This window comes from Phyllobates terribilis, unplaced genomic scaffold, assembly GCF_046119375.1.
Source record: "Phyllobates terribilis strain yellow unplaced genomic scaffold, ASM4611937v1 Scaffold_3__8_contigs__length_932513732, whole genome shotgun sequence".
In the NCBI taxonomy this organism is placed as follows: domain Eukaryota; kingdom Metazoa; phylum Chordata; class Amphibia; order Anura; family Dendrobatidae; genus Phyllobates; species Phyllobates terribilis.
In genome coordinates, this window is record NW_027362763.1 from 221,139,206 (window position 1) to 221,162,350 (window position 23,145).

The 23,145-nt window shown below is 41.7% G+C and overlaps 1 protein-coding gene across 1 annotated transcript in view; it reads right to left on the reverse strand.

Annotated features, from left to right (window-relative positions):
- The window catches only part of CLSTN2 (calsyntenin 2), a 1,504,973-nt gene that overhangs the window by 650,167 nt on the left and 831,661 nt on the right, over positions 1 to 23,145 (reverse strand). The window contains exon 4 of the mRNA XM_073674635.1: positions 13,807 to 14,015. Coding sequence (XP_073530736.1) covers positions 13,807 to 14,015 — 209 coding nt within the window. The remainder of the gene's footprint in view (positions 1 to 13,806; positions 14,016 to 23,145) is intronic.

Sequence of the window (23,145 nt, forward strand, 5' to 3'; positions counted from 1 at the left end):
TTCTCAATTAAGCAGATAAAAGTCCTGGAGTTGATTTGAGGTGTGCTTGCATTTGAAAATTTTGTCTCTGTCCAAATATATATGGACCTAACTGTAGATGTGTATGGACAGCACTCGCACCCATTATAGCCAATGTGCCAGTACATATGGACAAACAATCAGCGTGGAAAAAAATCGCAACATGCACTATTCTGATGCAATTTACGGACTAATGCATGCAATTGGCAAGCATTTCCTGCACTTATCCCAATATATGAACAAGCAAACATAGGAAGTCACACCTGCAGTTTACGTGCATCACTGGCCTGAGATTTTTCAAGGTGGTCTGATCCCAGCCATAGGGCTCATCCAGATGTCAGTTTTTCTCGTCTGAGTTCAATCTGTGAATTTCATCGATAGAACTTGTATCTAGTACCATGGTCAAACCACCGATAGCAGCAGACCGCACGGCTACTATGGGGCCTGTAACTCTGGGGAAAACAGTGATGCATGACACTGGACCCCTCCCCCGTCAACACAATTTCACAGGTATGCACATCCTCAGGACACGTATACTGTAAAATAGAATGGTTGATTAGAGAGCCGAAAGTTTCATTTTTCACAATTCAGCATGTGCCTGTGAGTCTGAGACTCCTTGCACTACATGCGCAATGATGTCACTACATCGCGCCTGCTGTGCGGAGCCTCAGTACTCCCACTGCACAGATCGGAGCAGCGTGGTAGAGGAACAGGGCGAGATAAGTAGTGTTTTTTTTATTTCAATAGCTATGGGAAGCATCATACTGAGTGGGAGACTGTGGGGACCCTCATACTGAATAGGAGATTGAATTGGGGGCCATCATACTGACTGGTGGGTGGGCATTGGGGATCATCATACTAAGTAGGAGCTGGCAATCGGATTATCATACTGGGTGGAGGGCTGGCATTGTGAGTCATCATATTGAGTAAGGGACTGTGGGAGCATCATAATGAGGGGCCATCATACTGTGTACGGGGCAGTTGGGGCCATCATACTGTGTAGGTTGTAATGCTGTGGGGTATCATACTGAGAAGGGTGATAAAATTGGGTGAGACTTATGTGGCATCATACTGAGGAGCTGTGGGAGCATCATACTAATTGGGGGCTGTAGAAGCATAATACTGAGGGGCCATCATATTGTGTGCGGGCAATGACACTGTGTGGGGGTTATCATACTGAGTGGGTGACATCATACTGAGTGATAGCTGTGGGGGCATCATACTGAGTGGGGGCCAATATATTGACAGATGAGGAGTATAATACTCTTTATGTGTGTGTGGGAGGTATTTTTGGGATCATTAAACTCTATAATGGCCATGAAAGGAGTTTCGTGGCTGAGAACACTAGGAGGTTTCAATAGGGTCATACATACTGTGTAAATATATGTCTCCCTGTTTACAAAAGTTGGGAGATATGACGTTGCCTACTGCACCCAATATATTATATATATTTTTTTTTAGGAGGAAGGAGGGGCCCAAGTAAAACATTTGCTACGTACACCCCTGCCTATTATATAGACTATGGGGCTGTTCACACGTCCGTGTAATTTTTCTGACCAAGTGGTCAAATCATGGAGACTTATCTGACTTTGGCCAATGCAAGACTATGGGCCCATGAACAAATCAGACCGCACTCAGATGCTATTCCTGTGCTATCTATTTTTCACAAACTGTTTGATATAAGACTGTTGAGTGTTGAGAAATCGCCATAAATTTTTTTTTTCATCCGAGAAAAACTGATGAAACGCTGACCTAATTCTTTTGGTTAAAACTGACACACTGACCAAAGTCTGATGAAACGTTCATAAAAAAATACTCATGAAACTCGGCCAAATTTTCTTCTATAAGAAAATCAGCACTTTATCCAGCTTTGAGTTTTCAGTCATAGAGGCGCGGCTGCCAAGACTTCAGTCACCAATCTGTACATGTCCATGGTTTCAGTGGCCATGCACTGCCTGACAGCGGAACAGCAGTGATTTAGTGTGGAGCCCGCTGTCTGTCAGTGCAAGGGCATGGTTTCAGCCATCGCTTGCTGACTGAAGCATCACCAACCTCGACTCTATAGCTGAAAGCCCGATGACTGCCAGGAGGAATAAAGTTAATTTCCTCCTGGTAGCTGGGCTTTCAGTGCTGGTTCTTGACAACTTCAGAATGGTATTAACCTGCAGATTAACCCCATATCTGCAGTTTAATAGCATGTTTTACATGAAAGGTTCCCTTTAAATATCCTGCAGATCAATGAGGTTGCAACACTGATCCTTCAAATGGATGTTCAGAAGGGCTTACTGTAACAAGCAGAAGTGATGCAAAGGTGCTAAACTCCAAAATAAGTGCATGCTCACAGCGACGTATGGACCAATATACTTTCTATTAAGCCTGTGACTCGCCCAGGGGGATATGGGGGACTCAGTACCCGGGCCTTTACCTTTTGTGGGAGGTCATGGCAGTTGGCTCCCGGGCCCGTACCCTGGGGTCACTCTTTAAAAGTGATTTGTTAACAGTTTTTGTCTCGTGACGCCACCTGTGGTTTCTGGTAATTGGTATCAGCGCTGCTGCAAACCTCCGGGGGTGATGGGATGGCAGCTAGGATGCTTCGGCTCCCCACAGGCGGAGCGGGCCCCCCGGGGCAGGGTTGATGGAAGGAATGCAGGTGAGAGGTGGCCAGGTCGGGTCAGGGGAGAATAACAGACACGCACACAGGGGGTTCGCTTCAGTACCTTTACTGGTGTAGACGGCAGGTACGGTCCAGGGTACTTGATAGGAAGGGTGCACTTCTGGACTCTCCCCAGTGAGCGGGTATAAGGCCTCCTGATCCGTTTCTTCCTCTCACTCTGAAGCTTCTGACCAGCCTCAAACTAGGCCTAGCTTCTGTACTCTTTCACTCTCCTAACCTGTATGCTTGGTGGTAAGAACTTTCCTCTGGATACTACTATCCCTGGATGCTGGGGCCTTCGTGGTTCCTAGTTCTTTGGATGATTGTAGCTTCAGGTTGACCAGGGGTCGGTTATTCCTACTAGGCATAGAGGACCCTGTAGGCGCGGACCTGGTGTCCGGCTTGTGCTCTGGGGTGAGCCTAAGATGCTCCTCTGCCCCCATAACTCCTCTCACTCTTCTCCTTGCCTCCGGCTATGCTCTAGGACCTGAGGCTTCAGCACGTGCTTTAGGCCCTGGCTGGCCCTCAGCACAGCAGCTCACATGCTGCTTCTTCACTGAACTAAAGTGCCAGCACACTCTGACTCTAACTAACTCCACCCTCCAGTATATATATCCCTAACAGGGCTCCCTCTGGTGGTATGAGGTGGAAGGGTGGAGGTGTCTGTGTGTAGTAAGGGCCCCTTGTGGAGAAGTCTGTCCATGCACCCTTTTTGGGTCCTGTGGTACCTGTAGTAGCAGGGTGCCACATTCCCCCCTAGTACAACTCAGTACTCCTGGACAGAAGCATTTTAAACAAGTAACAACAACAATTATAATTATAATAACAATAACAAATTAAAAATTTTCAAAGTTACAGTGAGTTCTAGAACCAGGTGTCCATCTCACTGGTGAAGGTGTGACATGAGTAGCATGAGGGACCCGTCCGAAAACCCTCAACGTAGGCCCTGGGCGTGGCTGCAGGGCATAGGTGATCCAGGTGTTGGACCACGTCTTTGGCCACGACAAAAGGGTTTTTGTTCTGAGGTCATTTGTTGCATAAGATCAATAAGGGGCACTTTAAGAAGCGCAACTATTTACAAGGACAGTTTTTGGCTGCTCACAGTCCTCAGCCTAAAAGTCTTTATACCCTTAACGGGTAACTAGATAAACACATATAACTTTTTAAACTTGCAATGTTTTTATACCCTTACCGGGTAACTATGTACAGTACTTTTCAGCAGTTCAATAATGGTGCTCCCTCTGGGGGAGCACCTGTCCACAATAGGCTGGCCCAGCCGGGTGATCAGCTCTAGGTGGCGAGGGTTTGCTCTCCTCCACCACCCTGTGGACATATGGCAGGGCCATAGGTATCAATGGAGCCACAACCACTGCCGGTGGGGCGGCCGCTCCGGCCTGAGCAGCGCCGGCCACGAGTTGAGCATCGGGAGCGTTAACCGGTGCTCCGGCGTCTTGCTGGTCGTCGGCCATGGTTGCGCCCCCCTAGTAAACCGTAGCCTACCTTCTTTACTTTTATCAGGTAGGCCGCAGCTCCACAGATCACGGTTTCCTTCCAGGACCTGATGCTTCCTGTTGCGACGTCAGAGCGTGAGGCGGGGCATGGGTGTTGTGCACTACCAATGGTCACGCCTTTCTGGTTCCCGCGGTTCCGCCCCTCTTCTTCCCATGCAGCGACGCGGTAATGGCAGCGATGTTCACCACAGTTCGGACACAGTTCAAATACGGCACACAGTACCCGGTGGCAACTGGCACGAAATCCTGTTTGTGACACCAGGAAGAGATGACTCGCCGAGGAGGATATGGAGGACTCGGTACACCGGCTTTTACCTTCTTGGGAGGTCACGGCAGTTGGCTCCTGGGTCCGTACCCTGGGGTCACTCTTTAAAAGAGGTTTTTTAACAGTTTTTGTCTTGTGACGCCACCTGTGGTTTCTGGTAATGGGTACCAGCGCTGCTGCAGACCTCCGGGGGTGATGGGATGGCAGCTAGGATGCTTTGGCTCCCCACAGGCGGAGCGGGCCCCCCGGGGCAGGGTTGATGGAAGGAATGCAGGTGAGAGGTGGCCAGGTCGGGTCAGGGGAGAATAACAGGCACGCTTCAGTACCTTTACTGGTGTAGACGGCAGGTACGGTCCAGGGTACTTGATAGGAAGGGTGCACTTCTGTACTCTCCCCAGTGAGCAGGTATAAGGCCTCCTAATGCGTTTTTTCCTCTCACTCTGAAGCTTCTGACCAGCCTGAAACTAGGCCTAGCTTCTGTACTCTTTCACTCTCCTAACCTGTATGCTTGGTGGTAAAAACTTTCCTCTGGATACCACTATCCCTGGACGCTGGGGCCTTCGTGGTTCCTAGTTCTTTAGATGATTGTAGCTTCAGGTTGACGTGGGGTCTAGAATCCTCCTGGTATACTGGTTATTCCTACTGGGCATAGAGGACCCTGTAGGCGCGGACCCGGTGTCCGGCTTGTTCTCTGTGGTCAGTCTAAGCTGCTCCTCTGCCCCATAACTCCTCTCACTCTTCTCCTTGCCTCCGGCCACGCTCTAGGCCCTGAGGCTTCAGCACGTGCTTTAGGCCCTGGCTGGCCCTCAGCACAGCAGCTCACATGCTGCTTCTTCACAGAACTAAAGTGCCAGCACACTCTGACTCTAAATAACTCCACCCTCCATTATGTATATCCCTAACAGGGCTCCTTCTGGTGGTATGAGGTGGAAGGGTGGAGGTCTCTGTGTGTAGTAAGGGCCTCTTTTGGAGAAGTCCATCCATGCACCCTTTTTGGGTCCTGTGGTACCTGTAGTAGTAGGCTGCCACACCTGTACACCACTGTGTATACTTTCATGCAAGAATTAGTACTTTTTTTTTTAATTTTCCCAATGCGTCCTCACAATAGATTGCAAGAATGGAATAATCAACATGAATGTAAGACTCTCCTGCTTATGCCCCTGGAGAGAAGCTTCAGGACATGTCAATGGATGCCATTTCTCAAACATTTTTAAAAGTTTTCAGTGGTTAGTTTCCTTTTATGTAAGATTCATAACTGGTCATGCTCATGTCACTTGAAGGTTGAAAGAAGGTGGCTTAAACATTCATGCACTTCTCATCTCTTAACATTTGTGGTGTGTACACATGTAAACATTCTCGATTAATGTGTTTGTTTCAGTACAGTACAATACAAACCCCATTCATAAACAGAGTAAAAAAATCTAGATTGTAGTCACACTTTTTTCAGATCCCACCATATATCTTGTGTAACTTTTAATTGTATTTCATTCATTGCAGTGGAATGGCTGAAATCAATGAAAAGTCATGGGATTTTCAGGATGTTTGACAAAGGAATTTGTCAAGAACTGGGATGAGCGGACTCGGGGAATTTCGGTTCGGGTACCAAGAACTGAACCCGAATTTGAACCTGAACCCGAAACCCCATTGAAAAGAATGAACCTGAACTTTGAATCTGGAAAAAAAATCTCTCTCTCTATTTCTCTCCTGTTCCCAGACTTTCCTCGGAATGCCGAACATTAACATGGACGTACATGAGAAGTTCGTGTTCAGAGTTTAGCACCGGACACTTGGTGTCCAGTAAGAATCCCAAACTTTTAAGTTTGAGTTTGCTCATCATCTCTAGTCAAGAACCATTGGCTGGAGATTTAACAGTTGAGGGTTGCTTTTCATATCCTGTAGGCAGCTGAATTTTTCTAGATAAATTAATCCTTAAATCTGTAAAAAATACAGGGGAAGCTTTATTAATACTGTCTATAAGGAAACTGTATTTGTTCTCCATAGTAAGCCATCACAGCTCAATAGAGCTGAGCAAAAAGTTTAGCAGTACCTTGATCTAGCGGCTAGTCATGGCTGCTGGATCAGTGCCCTGCAAGCCTCCTCCTACCTATTGACATTCCAGGTGCCCTTTTTAACTAGTAATCTTAGCACAAAATCAACATCGTGGTGTAATTACCTCATAACATTGCACCGAACACATTAATCAGAAGAGGTAGATAGAAACTGGCCAGTAAGAGACCACTCGTCAAGGGTCCTTCAGATATTTTTGCTTAACTCTATAGTTTAGCGGTCATTTTAGCAGGTTAAAAATGAAAAGCTGAGCTACGGCTGGCTGCTGTAGGAAACTAATATTTTTTCTTTGTCAGTTTTTATAAATGAGGGCCATAATACCATATATATTGTAAGTATAATACTAAAAATAGAGAATTAAGGAAGCATTAGTATTTTTCCTAACACTTGATTTTACAGTAATGCGACTTACAAGGCAAAAAGATACATTATTCTGTAATATTCAATTTTCAATGTTTATTTTAGTGTGGTTACCATGTACATTGTTCTAGTATCCAATTACATGACCAAATGAATTGTAATAAATCGGTATATATCTTCTATGGATTCAGTAATAGTATAGTAAGCTTATTTATTCTGTTCTGACTAATTGCAGCTCACAAAAATGATTCTTTCAATGCCTTATCAGAAGACTTTGGAAACATCTAATGTCTGCACACATATGTACGTGTTAAATCTGAAACAAGAGGGGAGATTTTACTTTTGATTAAAACAAGCCGAGCTCTTATTAAACCTTACATCCTTTGTGCCTGGCTAACTTCTTTTCTAGTTGAGAAAAGGTATTATGAGTAAAGTCTAAAGAGTCAATTTACTAGTTTCTTCCACACCACTGGAAGTTCATTGGCTTGCTATCAATCTTATTCATCCTCCTCAACATACAATTTGAAGAATTAGCATTTCATGGTATTTTCCGACTATTCTGCACTGTCCAAATTTCAAATCATCCGTTATGCAAATACTGAAAAACCCTTTCATTTAGTGAAAGGTTACAGTTCTGGCTCGTTCGCGATAAGTGCATTAGCCAGGGATGGATTTGGTTGGCAGAAAAGCTTTCGATATGGAGCCCAAACAAATTCATCAACATAACATTCTTCCTCTAATATCCAAATTACTGAACGCCAAAAAACTGCTGTTGTCTAGAAGACAAGCCGATTCCCAGCTTTTTGTTCCATTTGGTTTCTGCCAGAATATTATCTTTCATTCCCCAGCCGCTCTTTATGACAGACGCTTGTTTATAAAGACAATTCAATTCTTATTTGAGAAAAATTTCCCTGTGTATCTCACATAACCACCTCTTTTACTTAGCAGACCATGGTTGATAGCTTGTGTATGAGTCTAATGCAACAAGCTGGGGGGCTTCAGTTTTGTGTTCTTTTTTTATCTTTACAACCCATTTTGGTGCTTTTTTTCAGTAATATCTATTTTTTTGTCATTTTCAGTACAATAATATCTGCTCAGTACACAATTTGTTGCTCTGTATGGTTCTTTGTATGGATAATTGTTTATTTAGATAGAATTTATTGTGTGTAATACAGTGATAACCATAATGGGGAGAAAACGCATTGCTTTTATGGTGCATATTCTTTTTCACAGTACACATGGGTTTTGCTTAGCAGCAATTACATTAGGTATAAGGCCAGAGTCACAAGAGTATTCATTCTCTCATGACAGAGAATTGGCTCTGTTATGGTAATGAAACTCGGCTCATACTGTGTCAGAGTTTAAGCCGAGTGTCATATTAAGTGTGAAGAAGCGAGAAAACTTAATTTCTCCATCTTCTCCATTGTCTGTGACCATGTAAATCAGACTGCACTCGAATGACATCCAATTGCAGTCTGATGTCTTACATGCATCCATACACTTGAATGGGTGCACGTAATATGATTTGCAGTGCCACTCGCAGCATACTGTGATTTTTTTCATGCCGAATCGGCACTGCCACGTAGTACAATATTGGTTTAAGTGCTATCCAATAAAACATCAGATAGCACTCAGCTGTGTTTTACACAAGTGTAAGAGAACCCTAAGTCCCCAATTCATGTGTACTTACTTCACTATGACCACCATTTTTTTATTGAAATATCAAACAGTCTTATTTTTAAAAGGTCTGTCTGAGACTCAAAATTATGATTTTTGTTATAAACAATGTTCTTGTGCAGAAAGGAATTAGAGTAGTATGTGGTTTAATATCTACATGTTTTGCAGTACCACTGACTTATTCATCAGGAGATCTCCAATTAATTTTGGGGGGCCTATATGACTGAAAATACCCAAAAGTGAAACCATTCTAAAAACTGCAACCTTGAAAGTCCTCAAAACCACATTCAAGAAGTTTGCAATGTGGAAATAAAAAAATAATATTTTAATTTTTTTCACAAAAATTTTACCTTAGTACCAATTTTTTTATGTTAGCAAAGGTAATAGGAAAAATGGACCCCAAAATTTGTTGTGCAATTTCTCCAGAGTGTGACAGTACCCCATATGTGGGGTGAAACTATTGTTTAGGCACACGGCAGAGTTCAGAAGGGAAGGAGCACCGTTTGATTTTTGTAACGCAAAAATGACTGAAATTGAAAGCAGATGCCATGCTGCGTTTGGAAAGCCCTGATGTGCCTAAACAGTGGAAACCACCCACAAGTGACCCCATTTAAGCTAGACCCCTCAAGGAATGTATATAGATGTGCGATGGTCACCTTGAACCGCAAGGTGCTTCAATGAAGTTTATAACGTAGAGCCGTGAAAATAAAAAATCTATTTTTTTCCACAAAAATGAACTTTTAGCTCCAAATTTTTATTTTCATAAGAGTAACAGGAGAAAATTGACCCCAAAATTTATTTTGCAATTGCTCCTGAGAATGCCAATAACCCATATGTGGAGGAAAACTACTGTTTGTGTGCACGGCAGAGCTTGGAAAGAAAGGAGTGATGTTTTGAAACTCAGACTTTGAAGTAATGGTCTGCAGGCGTCATCATGTCACGCTTGGAGAGCACGTGATGTGCTCAAACAGTTGAACCCCCCACAAGTTACCCCATTTTGGAAACTACACCCCTAAATCATTTTATCCACGGTTTAGTCAGCATTTTGAGTCCACAGATACCACACAGAATTTGATAACATTAGTTCATCATATTAAAAATTTTATTTTTTTTCTCAAAATGTTATTGTAGTACCAAAATTTTAATTTTCACAATGTATAAGAGGAGAAAATGGACCCCATAATTTGTTATGCAATTTCTCCCAAATGCAATGATACCTCATACATGGTCAAAAACTTCTGTTTGGGCACATGGCAGCGCTAGGAAAGGAAAGAGCGCGGGTTTGTCTGGAATAGATTGTGAATGCCATGCTGCATTTGGAGAGTGTCTGACAAGCAAAAATATCAGAAATCCGCCACAATTGATCTTATTTTGGGAACTAAACCCCTCAAGGAATTTATCTAGGGGTGTACTGAGCATTTTTAACCTACAGGTGATTCATGAAAGTTTATAACTTCTAGATGTTAGAACAAAAATTTTTTTTTCTTCTAAAATATTGTTTTAGCACCAAATTTATAATTTACATGAGGGGTAATAGGAGAAAATGGACCCCATAATTTGTTATGCAATTTTTACCGATCATAGTGATACCCCATATGTGGTTATACACTACTGTTCGAGCACACAGCAGGAATCGGATGGGAAGGAGCGCTACTTGGCTTCTAGAACGCAGATTCCGCTTGAATAGATTGTGGGCTCCTTTAGCCAAGCCACTGAGGTGCCAGAACAGCAGAAACCTCCCCAGGTGTACCCATATTGGAAACGTCACTGCCTAAGGAATTCATATAGGGGTGTAGTGAGTATTTTTAACCCATAGGTGCCTCACAGAATTTTATAACATTGAGATGTGGAAATATGACATTTTTGTGTTAAAAACAATTTTTGTATTTGTTGCAAATTTGTCAGGTACACAAGGGTTAATAGGTAAAACTGGACCCCATAATTTGTTGCACAATTTCTCCCAAATGCTGTGATGCCCCATATGTTGTCAGAAATTACTGTTAGGCCACACATCAGGGCTGAGAAGGAAGGAGCTCTATTTGGCTTTTGGAGCTCACATTTTGCTAGAATAGTTTGTGATTGACATTTGCAGAGCCCTAAAGGTGCCAGAACAGCAGAAAAGCTCGAAAAGTGACCCCATTGTAGAAATTACACCTCTCAATGAATTCATCTATGGCTGCAGTGACTATTTCACGCCAGAATTTTTTTTGGAGAATTGCACATATGTCAGTTTAGTGCTCATACATTGTGCCCCCATACAGTGTAGTGCCCCCATATATTGTTCCCAGCTTGTGCTTCTGGAGACACACATGCCTTAAGTTGTTACTGGGGTTTAGGCACAGTGGAGCTCAGAAGGATGGGGGATTTTGATTTTGGAGAGCAGATTTCACTAGATTTTTTTTTAAGGGGTGGAAGCCATGTCGTTTTTCCAGAGTTTTTGTTCTACCAGTTACGTGGGAACCCCATATATTTCTAGTGACAGATGATAGACCTGAGTGGGGGCAGATTTTGTGTGGATAATTTAGTGATTTTATTGGTAACATTTTGGGGTACATAATATTTTTTGATCGCTTCCAGAATAAGGCTGGGATCACATTCTTGTGTTCTACCCTGAACACTTACATCAGGGTTTCCATGTAAATCCCACAAAAATGTGATTCAGACAAAACCCCCGACAGAACCACACACCATATTGAGGCATATGGAGACATCTGGTAGTTTGTTTGGCGTCTGTTCCGGTGGTATCCATCTTTTTAGGCGTGCACTGATCTGTGGTCGCCCACACTTGTGGGCTAAAAAGACGGCTAAAATGATGGGACAATGCCAGAACAGAGACCAGTCCATAGTGACTCCATCTGCCTCATAAGTGAGTGGTTCCATCAGAGGTTTTGTCTGAGTCCCAGTTTTGGAGAATTTACACGGAAACCCTGACGCTAGCGCTCAGTGGAGGGCGCAGGATATATGTGACCTGAGGGCTGTTCTGACTTTTGGGAGGTAGAATGAACAAATAGACAGCAGTACAAGAATAGTTCTTATTTTTATTTTTGCGCGGTTAACCGTGCGGTATAAGTGATAAGCGGATTTATTCTTCGGGTCGGTGCAATTACAGTGATACCAGATTCATATGGGTTTTCATATAGGTTTTCCTGCTACCATACAGTAAAAATGCTTATTTATAAAATGTAGTTTTTTTGTAGCCATATTCTGAGAGCTGTAACTTTTTTATTTTTTGGTGAACAGAGCTGTATGAGGGCTTATTTTTTGCAGGACGAGTTGCAGATTTTTTTGGTACCATTTTGGGGCATATAGTATTTTTGATCGCTTGCTATCCAGATTTTTCAAACACAGAATGAACAAAAACCAGCAATTAAGTTATTGTTTTTAATTTTTGCACCATTTACCATGCGATAAAAGTGATAAGACCAATTTTTTTCAATGGGTCGGTACGATTACAGTGATACCAGATTTCTATTTTTTTTATGCTTTGCTATTTTTACAGACTAAACAATATTTTACAAAAATTAATTTGTTTTTGCATTGTCATATTCTAAGAACTGTAACTTTTTTATTCATTTGCCAAATGAGCCATATTAGGGCTTGTTTTTTGTGGGATGGTTTGGTGTTTTTATTTATAAAAAAATTTTTAAGATACGAATTTTTGATCGCTTTTTATTCACTTTTTTGTGAGTCAGTATGATGAAAAGGCAACATTTTTGGCGTGTTTTTTATTATTTTTTTTTACACCATTCTGAATAAATAATATGCCTACTTTATAGAGCGGGTAATTACGGACACAACAATATCAATTATGTGTGCGTTTTTTTGTTTATTTGTTTTATCACAAATGCTGGGTTTTGTGTAGCGAAATGGAGTTTTGTAATTTGTGTGCAATTCTTTGTCTGTTTTTTTTACTTTTTTTACATGTTTTATTACTTTTTCACTAAGTCCCACTGTGGGACATGTATATTTTTGATTTTGATCACTGGTTTCATACACTGCAGTACTCGTGTATTGCAGTGCATGAGACTGTCAGTGTCTCACTGACTGTGCCTGTGAGACCCAGCTCTTAGATGCATCTCATGGGCCACCGTACCCTGGGGTCATCACATGACCTCAGGGTACCATGGTAATCATCGGGACGCACGAGTCTCATTGCGAGGGTCCAATGGTTACTAAGGGGGTCTTATGATCCCCTTGTAACCACTTAAATACTGCTGTCACAATTGACAGCGGTACTTAAGGAGTAAATAGGCCCAGATCGGCTTCAAAGCCTGCTGGGGCCGATACTGCAAGGTGTCAGCTGTCACGTACAGCTGTCACCGGTGGGAAATTCAGATGCGGGGCAGCGCTATACTGTTATTCCTCAGTGCCATTAAAAAGCGGGGCTGAGGAATAAGACCCCTAAACGACAGTCGTTAAAAGGTGTATCGGCGGTCGTTAAAGGGTTAAAGATCAAATCCGCAGCAGAAACCCAGTCAGCCCCGGATTTTTGGCATGAATGTCACTGCAAATACACATCGGATTATTCTAATATATAACCCTAGCTTGTGAAGATACCCTTAGAATGGAGATCTACTGACTCTAAATTCTTAATGACTGTCCACGTTTTAAAACTATGCAGTAATTAGCTTCATATATCTGTGCTGAATAATATGATTTAAATTTGTCAGAACTTATTTTTCAGGTAAAAAAGACTCAAAATCCCAACATATCCAAATCAAAAAATTCTAGATTATTGCTGTGTCCACCAAGGAGCTTAAATGGTTCAAGTTTGTCTTCTGTCTTGATGATTTTCAGTTCGGATGAGAGGCTGGTCCAATCTGTACTCTTCAATGCCGCTAGCAGAGGCATCTTCACCTCTGCAGCATCGAAGGAGCGCAAAGGAATTGAAGCTGGCCAGATCCAGCAATCCAGCTAGCTTCAGAGCAGCATTTGCAAGCTGCACAGCAAAGTGCCAAATTCCCAGTTCTGCAAATTGTCAAATTCTCAGTCAACATTTTTTGCCTGTCATGTGAATATGGGCCAAATTTATTTAATGAATTTGGCACACATCACTTGAACAGCCTCTCTTATTAGTAAATTCTTAGTAACTGTGGGCCAATATGTTTTCTATAGCTTTCTTTTTCCAGAGACATTTTTCTTTACTGCAACTTTAGAAATGACTGTTATTTTTACAAAATGAGTCATTTCTCTTATACAGCAGATATTTTTAAAAGGGCATAAGCCATAAAATTATATGCATTAAATACACTTACCATTTCTGTCTATTGCAAATGGTACATCACCGGTAACAATCTCGTAATTGCAGATCTGGCTGTATTGGGGCGAGCAATCTTCATCCATTGCTTCAACTTGCAGAATACTGTCATATATTTTTCCCTCTGTAACAGTTGCTCGATATGTATTTTCCTTAAATACAGGAGCAAATTCATTCACATCATTTACCTGAATGTGCACCACAGCCCTAGGGAAAAAAAATCAAGAAAGGAAGAGAATGTTTCAGTACTCATCAATTATTGACATGCGTTGCATGAAGACTACAGCCAACATAACAGACCCAAAAGAAGAATACAGTCATTAAAGGGGTACTTCCATCTCCAATATCCTATCCCAAAAAGTAGCAAGTGTAATAATAATAATATTAGCAAATACCTCCAATTAGAAATGTAGTTTAGTTGTTCTGATTCGCTATGTCTCTTTCCTCATGTGCTTAGGTATCCATGGTTATGACCACTAGCAACTAGCTAACTAACTGACTGTCCTGTCACTATAGGAGTCGTCATAACCATGGATACCTAAGCTACTGCAATGCTCTGCACATGAGGAAAGAAACATAGAGAATCAGAACAACTGTACTACATTTCTTTTTGAAGATATTTGCTAATATTATTATTATGACACCTACTATATATTGGGATAAGATCTTGAAAATGGGAATATCCCTTTATTGCACAACTCATATTTTCATTGTATATTATGGTAAAAAAATATTTAATACAATATGGAGCAATGTTTCATTCATGTTTTTTTAGGGGTATCCTCTAACTACTATAATGGTTTGGATAATACTCTGCAGATGAAATCTCATATGTGGAGCACAAATCTCATGTTACAAGAAGGGTTAACATGCAACAGACAGTTCCTAGAAGATTCTCAAATTTTGTCACAATAATAGGTCAAAAGGATCAAGAAGAAAAAAGAATCTATATATATTATAATGTAAATATTAATTTCTTTAAAATCTAAAATCTCCGAAAGTTCTTCACTGATTGCTTTGAAATTTCGACACAATGTTGCATTCGAATACACGCATGTTTTTATATGCCTACTATGTTTTTATATACCAGCTGTTGGACATAAAAGCAACAGCGAGAGGGGGTGTTATGAGTTTAGTCCCAGGCTGACTCTCCCCGGCCGCCTGGCATTCTCCCCCGCTTAGTGACATCTCATTCATTAACCCTTCTCCCTCTCTTTCATTCAACCCAGCCGCTGACTGTGCTCTGCTCCTTTCGTGTCGCCCATGGAAGATGGGGCAAAGGGAAATGATGAGGCTGTCTGTTCGAGGCCGACAGATGCTGCTGCTCATCACCACCATCGCCTGACAGGTAGCAGCCTCTGCTCTCTGGCAACACTGCTGCTGCGGCTTCTTCTCCAGCAGGTGAGTCTTATTTCTGATTGTGCAACAACAAGTGTGGGAGGGAGGGAAAGAGAGAGGGAGGCTGCACAGAGAGGCGCAGGCCGGGGCCTCTGCTCTGGGTGCTGAGCTGGGCCTGAGCCTCGCAGCAGTGGGCAGATAGTGAGCGAGTGCAAATCCAACTGTGCCACCGGCGGGAGCGGCGCTCTGATCTGGGTGGTACCGGCCCGGGACATGTCAAGCGGATCACCTCTCGTCCTCTGCCACCGCCTGCCTTCATCTCTGTGTCCCCTCCTGTCACATTCCCTCTGTACTAGGAAATTGCATAACTAGCAATTCCTAACATGACCAGCTCCATTGTGACACCTGACCTCAAAGTACCGACCACTTTAGTGACCTGTGCAGAGTACATATCTTCAGGGGGCACATGGTACAGGCTGCCACCATGCCTGCTTGATGGGCACAACTATCAAGCATTGTGAAATTAAATATTTTAGAAAAATGCGCCTTCTCTTTTCTTTCTTTTCCATTTAACCAGACTGAGACACAGCAACGCATGGCTGAGTACAACTAGTATGTTAATATAATTTTAACTAATCACTTGTTGCTACAGACTGTTCTTTTTTTATTCACAAATCACTTAAAACACTGAATTATTAATATAACCTGTATGTGCTCAGTGATAATAGTACTCAATAAAAGTGTTCTCTACTTGAAAAGTATATATGTTCAAATGTGGTTCAAATTGAAATATACAGAACTTACTAATAAACTTGTAACTGTAAACGTGCCCCAGTCTCCAGATAGTATTATTAGTCACAGGAATTTCACCAAACTTTTTCAGCATCTGACCAATACTGTGTGTGAAGGGGACTGGCAGACCGGCTCATATCAGTAAATAAGTCAGTTCTTCCTAGTTGGTGGTGCTATGCAAAATTTGTTTGACTTCTGCCGCCGAGATCCTTAGATGTAAAGATCTTCAAAGAAATCTTCCCTGGCAGTGGGAAGTCTTTGGTGGTTTCTTTGGGGGGCCGAACTTCTCTCTGCCCTGCTGAGGGCAGAGCAAAACACTATAGTGCACATGCGCCGGCTATGCCTATGTGTCATCAATGATCCTTGGCCTTCTCCGCACTATAGTACTATGCTCTGCCCTCAGCAGAGCACAGAGAACTGCGCCTGCATGGGACCACAATAGAGGACACTGTTGATGACGTAGGGTATGTCATCCACATGAAGCAGGGAAGGAGAACGGAGATGGTAAGAGAGGAGGCGCCAGATCAAGACAAGAGATGCTCATTGGATCGAGACCGCGCCATCTGTGAGCATAATAAAAAATCTTCTTGTGCCTTGCAAAGGGGATTGGAGACATACAGTGGGTCCGGAAAGTATTCAGACCCCTTTAAATTTTTCACTCTTTGTTTCATTGCAGCCATTTGGTGAATGCTAAAAAATTAATTTTTTTTCTCATTAAAGTACACTCTGCAATCCATCTTGACTGAAGAAAAACAGAAATGTAGAAAGAGACCTGAAAATGGCTGTCCACCCACGTTCACCATCCAACCTGACGGAACTGGAGAGAATCTGCAAAGAAGAATGACAGAGGATCCCCAAATCCAGGTGATAAACTTGTTGCATCATTTCCAAGAAGATTCATGGCTGTACTAGCTGAAAAAGGTGCTTCTACTCAATACTGAGCAAAGGGTCTGAATACTTATGATCATGTGATATTTCAGTTTTTCTTTTTTAATAAATTTGCAAAAATTTCTACATTCAACTTTTTTTTTTAGTCAAGAAGGGGTGCAGAGTGTACTTTAATGAGAAAAAAGTGAACTTTTTAGAATTTACAAAATGGCTGCAATGACAGAAAGAATGAAAAATTTAAAGGGGTCTGAATACTTTCCGTACCCACTGTATATACAGAATTCTAGTACCAGTACCATTAACAGAGGGCTTAATGATGCTGGCTGTAATTTATATAGGGAAAACCTGGTGACAGATTCCCTTTAAAATGAACCAGTTTGTCACCCTTGACATACATAGTTGAGTGTCTAGCGCAATCGGGAAGAGCTGCCAGGACACAGAATTGACGCTGGCATTTTGATAATACAAATTTATTAGTAAGTTTTATTTACGTTTAAAACACATCTAAACATATTTTGCTTAAGTGGACAACAGTTTAAGACTAGATGTGTGTATATTCTACACAGAATAATTTCCCATGAAGTCATGTTTTATTGGAAACAACATTATTTATCATGTTAATATTACATTGATGAATTAAAATATAGTTGATCAGAACTGTATATATTCGAGCATTCGAAGGTCTGGAGATGCATTATGTAATTATTTCTCGGCATCTACCTCCATTTAAGGTGAATGTTTCTCTTGGTAGCCTTACATGACCCATTTACAGTATACATAGCTCTCATTAATACGGCTGCCAACTGTCATGCCTACAGACTGACAGGCGAGTATTGGAACATCCTGTCTAGTTTTCACAATTCTGTTTAGGATTTGTAACCTGAAAAGCAGACAATGAAGGTGACATTTTGTGACAAAGGACACAAAGATAACGATATTTTCAGGGCAGAGTAATCACACACATACTTTCTTTTGCATTTCTTTGAGCAGATTATACAAATGCACATGACGGTTTAGCTGCAATATAAAGAATAGCTGGCTTTTGATTGCATGATCTAAACAAATGTCAATTCAAGGGACTTTAGAAACCAAGCAAAAGGGGAGGTAGAATGCAAATTCTTTATTTTTCAATATATTGCAAATTGTTCTGAAAAGATGTGCATGAAACTCTGAGGTCTCCTAGGACTGTATCCAACCCCTATTAGTAATGTCAAAGTGACCTTACTGTACAAACAGATGATAACCCGGTTGTAACTAACAGCTCATTTAACAGTGCACTGACAGACTTTACATATTTATTTTAAATTAAAAAATTATATAAAAATGTTAACTTTTAGTCATTTGTGCTCAGGCAGACCATTCTGTACAGAACACTGACGCAAACTGGCTGTGTTACTTTTAGAGGAAACATTATCCTGCTGTGACAGAAGAGTGATGTGCCATGGATTCCATGACATCCTCTCCTTCCTCACTAGTATACATGCTGCAGGCTATGGTCATGTGCACACATTGAGTATTTGGTGAGATTTTTACCTCAGTATTTGTAAGCCAAAACCAGGAGTGGAAAAATCAGAGGAAAAGTATAATAGAAACACGTCACCGCTTCTGTATTTATCACCGACTCCTGGTTTTGGCTTAGAAATACTGATGTAAAATACTGACCAAATACTGAACGTGTGCACGTCGCCTTTATTTTCTTTTAGGCTACGTTCCCAAGAGTTTTTGACACTACAGAATTTCTGCACTATTTCTGCACAAATTAAATTCATTTACCTACGTTTTTTTATTGTGTCTTCTGTGCGTTTTTTTAACATTCCTTTTTATAGCATCTTTTACTCTGCTTTTTTTATCTCCTTTTGGTGTGTTATGCGTTAAAGAAGTTGTCCACTACTTGGACAACCCCATCTCATACCCCACGCTTGGCCCCGATAAAATAAAAAAGCTTATAGTCACCTCCCGTGCCAGAGCTGTTTCAGCGGTGTCAGCATTCGCGTTCCTGAGGCTCTCATGTGGTTGTTATGACTCATAAGCTCCGTGACCAATCAGTGCTGGAGTCACTGTCCCTCCCTTCGTGGGAATTGAACATGAAGAGGAAGTGAAGCAGCCACAGCCCTGACTTACTATTCATGTTCAATTTGAGATAGTGACGCCAGCACTGATGGGGCGCCAGGTCACATGTCATAACAACTGTGCAAGAGCCCCGGGACTGTGAGTGCCAAGACTGCTGGAATTACAATGGCACGGAAGGCAAGTATAAGCTTTATTTTATCGGGGCCAAGCATGTAGATCAAACGGGTTTGCCCTAGTAGTGGACAGCCCCTTTAAATAAAGCTGCTTTGTTTTTGATACTTGGTGGTATTTGGCCTTGACAAAACTTTATTTTTTCAGACCATAAGATGCACTTTTCTTTCCCCAAATTTGGGAGAAAATGGGGGGTGCGTATTATGGTCTGAACGTTACCTGCGGTGGTGAAGTGGGAACACAGGGCCCTCCTTCAGGAATGTGGTGGTGGTAGCGGCAGCAGCATCAGAGGTGAGGCAGAGAGGCTGGGGCCGGGACCTGTGCCTGGCCGGTACTGGGGCTGGGGCCGGTGTCGGGCTATGAGCGGCGTCAGGCAGCGAAGCGGAGTGGCCTGGCAGCTTTCCTGTGTGAGCGACCATCTTACTAGAGCAGTGATCTACAGGAAAATGGCCGCCCGAGACCGATAGCTCCATTGGCCATTTTCCTGTAGATCACAGCTCTAGGAAGATTGCCGCGCACCCTGGAAACCTGCGCCGGCTGCTCTGCTTCATCGCCCAATACCACTCACAGCCAGGCACCAGCCCCAGCCTGGCACAAGCCTGAGCCCGGGAACAGGCCCCAACCTCAGGACAAGCCCCAGCCCGAGGTCCTGGCCTCAGCCCCAGCCCGAGGCCCTGGAGTCAGCTCCAGCCCGAGACCCCGGCCTCAGCCCCAGCCAGAGGCCTTGGCCTCAGCCACAAGCCAAAGCCTCAACCACAGGCCCTGGCCTCAGCAACATGCCCCAGTACAGGAACTGGCCAGGCTAAGGGCCCCAGCCAGGCACAGGTCTCAGCCCGGCACAGGCTCCACAGCATCTCACCTCTTCTGCTGCAGCCACTGTCTTCCTGAGGGATCCTGCCTCCTGTGATCCTCACTCCACTGCCCCCCAGGTTAGATACCGTATCTATTCAGAGGATAAGATGGACTCCCATCTTATAAAAAATATTTTTTTTCTATTTTCCACCTTTGGGTGCGTCTTATGGTCCGGGGCATCTTGTAATCTGCAACTAAGTACCATATTTTTTGGACTATATGAATTTTTGATGCTCTTCCATCATGAAAACGCACTAAAAGTGCACAAGTGTTTTTTACCTGCATTTTCCGCATCTATGCAAGTCTATGGAGGAAATCTGCACATAAAACGCAGCGTACACGCAAGAGAAATTGACATGCTGCAGATTTGAAACAAGCGCTGCAGGTGAGTTCACACCAAGTGAATAAAAAGCACAGTGGACAAGAAATTTCTATAAATCGCATCCACTTTGCTGGAACTGTAAGACGCTGCGTTTTTGAAGCAGCAAAAATGTGCAGCTTTAAAACTACCCCAAAAGCTAATCATGGGAATGAAACCTTACACTGTCCCATTCATTGCCATTGCTACCTTTTGTTTACCATACATTGTATACACCACGATAATTAACTATTACCAGTCTTTTCAACCAAAATTATTCAGAGATTGTCAACAATGAATGTGAATTAGAAATGCTAGGTAGGTACATGCATAGAATTCAATATGTGGCAGCAGGCCACATCATAGCTGTAGTGTGCATAGTTGTGAAATTGAACTAGGAAAACAAATGTGCAAAGGCAGACAGGCACTGATAGGCCATGTTCACACGTTCAGTATTTGGTCAGTATCTTATATCAGCATTTGTAAGACAAAATCAGAAGTGGAACAATTGGAGGAAAAGTATAATAGAAACACGTCACCACTTCTGTATTTATCACCCACTCATGCACACTGTGTAATTGTGTAATATTGTAATACAAATGCAGCAGGACAGACGCCAGCTGTATCATATCACTGATCAATCACAGTGTGGCACCTCTGCTATCTTTTTCTCCCCCTAATAAGGCTATGATATCTCCTGATTGGCTGTGCTATACCATGTGATGTGTTAGCTGCATTGCATTATGGGGAAGCCCATGTGTTTACGCCTGAGGTCATGTCAGTCTCGTATCACTAATGCAATCTTCTGCAATGTGTAAATAGCATGTATTTTTTTGTCAATTCACATCGAATTACAAATTGATATTATTTCCCAGGACCTCTGAATTTCATAACTGAACCAACATATTATAACAGACCATCATGACAGGACACATTTTTTTGACTGCTGATATGTTTTTTATGCACACTGATACAATGTAACAAACTCTCTGGTCAGAAGAGAGATTTCAGCTGCTGTTTTGCTCCTAAAAGACTATGGCCCCACTATCAGTATTTGGTCAGTATTCAGTGCAGAATTGGTGACTTCTTCCTATTATACCTTTTCTCTGATTGTTCCTCACCTGGTTTTGTCTCCCACGCCTGAGAAAAAATACTGACCGAATACTGACCAAATACTGATATTGGGGTCGTGGCCTTACCTATACTGATGCATTGTAACAAACTCTTAGTTAAGGACAGATTTTTGGGCTGATGTGCTCTTTACCTTGTACTGATACATTGTAACAAAATCTCAAAACAGAATAATTGGGCTGTTATGTTTATTATCTGTACTGACACACTGTAACAAACTATCGGCAACATGAGAGAGATTCAGACTTCTGATTTGTTATATGCCTGCATTAATACAATATCGCAAACTATCAGGGCAGGAGAGAGAATCAAATCAAACATAGTGATGTAATGTTGGTGATCTGAATATATAATAGATACTCATAGAAAAATTAAATAAAGCATCAAAAGAAAAATATATAAAAAAAATAATATGACATCCAGAACCTCTGGGATAAAATAAAAAATAGGCATCAAGTAATAAGATTATAAAGCCACAGGTGTGGACCACACGTGTATCACTACCAGTAGCAGCTTCATCAGGGATAAAAGATAGATATATTACCTGTTGAATGTGACTTGACCCCATGTAAGCAGATCATATGAGGCAGCGCACATCATATTGTGCAAACACAGAAAAGGCTCATACATGTTAAATAAAAAAAAAAAGACCACAGTGCACATGCGCCGAAAAAACGACACTATTGGGCATATCGGAAAGATGCATGTCATTGTGCAAGTGCCAGGAATCACTGTCAATGCTCATGTCAGAGAAGTAACAAACCTGCAGAATAATAATGAGTAGGCACGAAAAAAAGGAAGAGCCGCACACATGTCAAGTGGAAGAAAACCATAAAGGAGGTCAGTAAAGCAGTGCTGTTGCGCATATTAAAAAGGCTCATGTCAGTGCGCAGGCACCATTACTTAGCTCTAAGTCGCACATCAAAAAAAGTTATAAATCTGCATGATGCTAAAGCGCAGGCGCAGAAAACAGACGAAGCTGCGCATTTAGAGGATGAAAAATGCACACACGGCATAGCCATGGAGGGGCAGTATGTGATATCCATGAATGGAGTATAGAAAACAAGTGGTATATCCTATATGGGAATGGTAACTAAAAGGACAATGGCCATGTCCAATAAAAGTAAGTATTATTGAGAATGTGAGAGAGTGATAAAGAAGAAAAAAAAATCTAAAATCAAATTTCTTTTTCGTCTTCTCGCCTTCTCATCTCAAAAAATATATAGTAAAAAAAATTAAATATAAATAATAAAATGCTAATGTAAGTCATAAACTTATGTGACAATGTGTGTGTAAAGTGTGTCAGGATAATGAAAAAATAAAATATGATACACTGCCGATTTTGCAAGCTTTCCCACCTAAAAAGAATTGAGAGGTCTGTAATTTTTATTGTAGGTACACTACAACTGTGAGAGACAGAATCTTGAAAAAAAAAATCCAGAAAATCACATTGTATGATTTTTACATACTTAATTAGCATTTTATTACAGAAAATAAGTATTTTAATACACTGTAATCAAAGGTTTCTGTACCAAATATTAAGTTTTGTTTTTCTATTGTATCAAATACTTATTTTATGTAATAAAATTCTAATTATTTATGTAAAAATCATACAATGTGATTTTCTGGATTTTTTTTTCAAGATTCTGTCTCTCACAGTTGTAGTGTACCTACAATAAAAATTAAAGACCTCTCCATTCTTTGTAGGTGGAAAAACTTGCAAAATTGGCAGTGTAT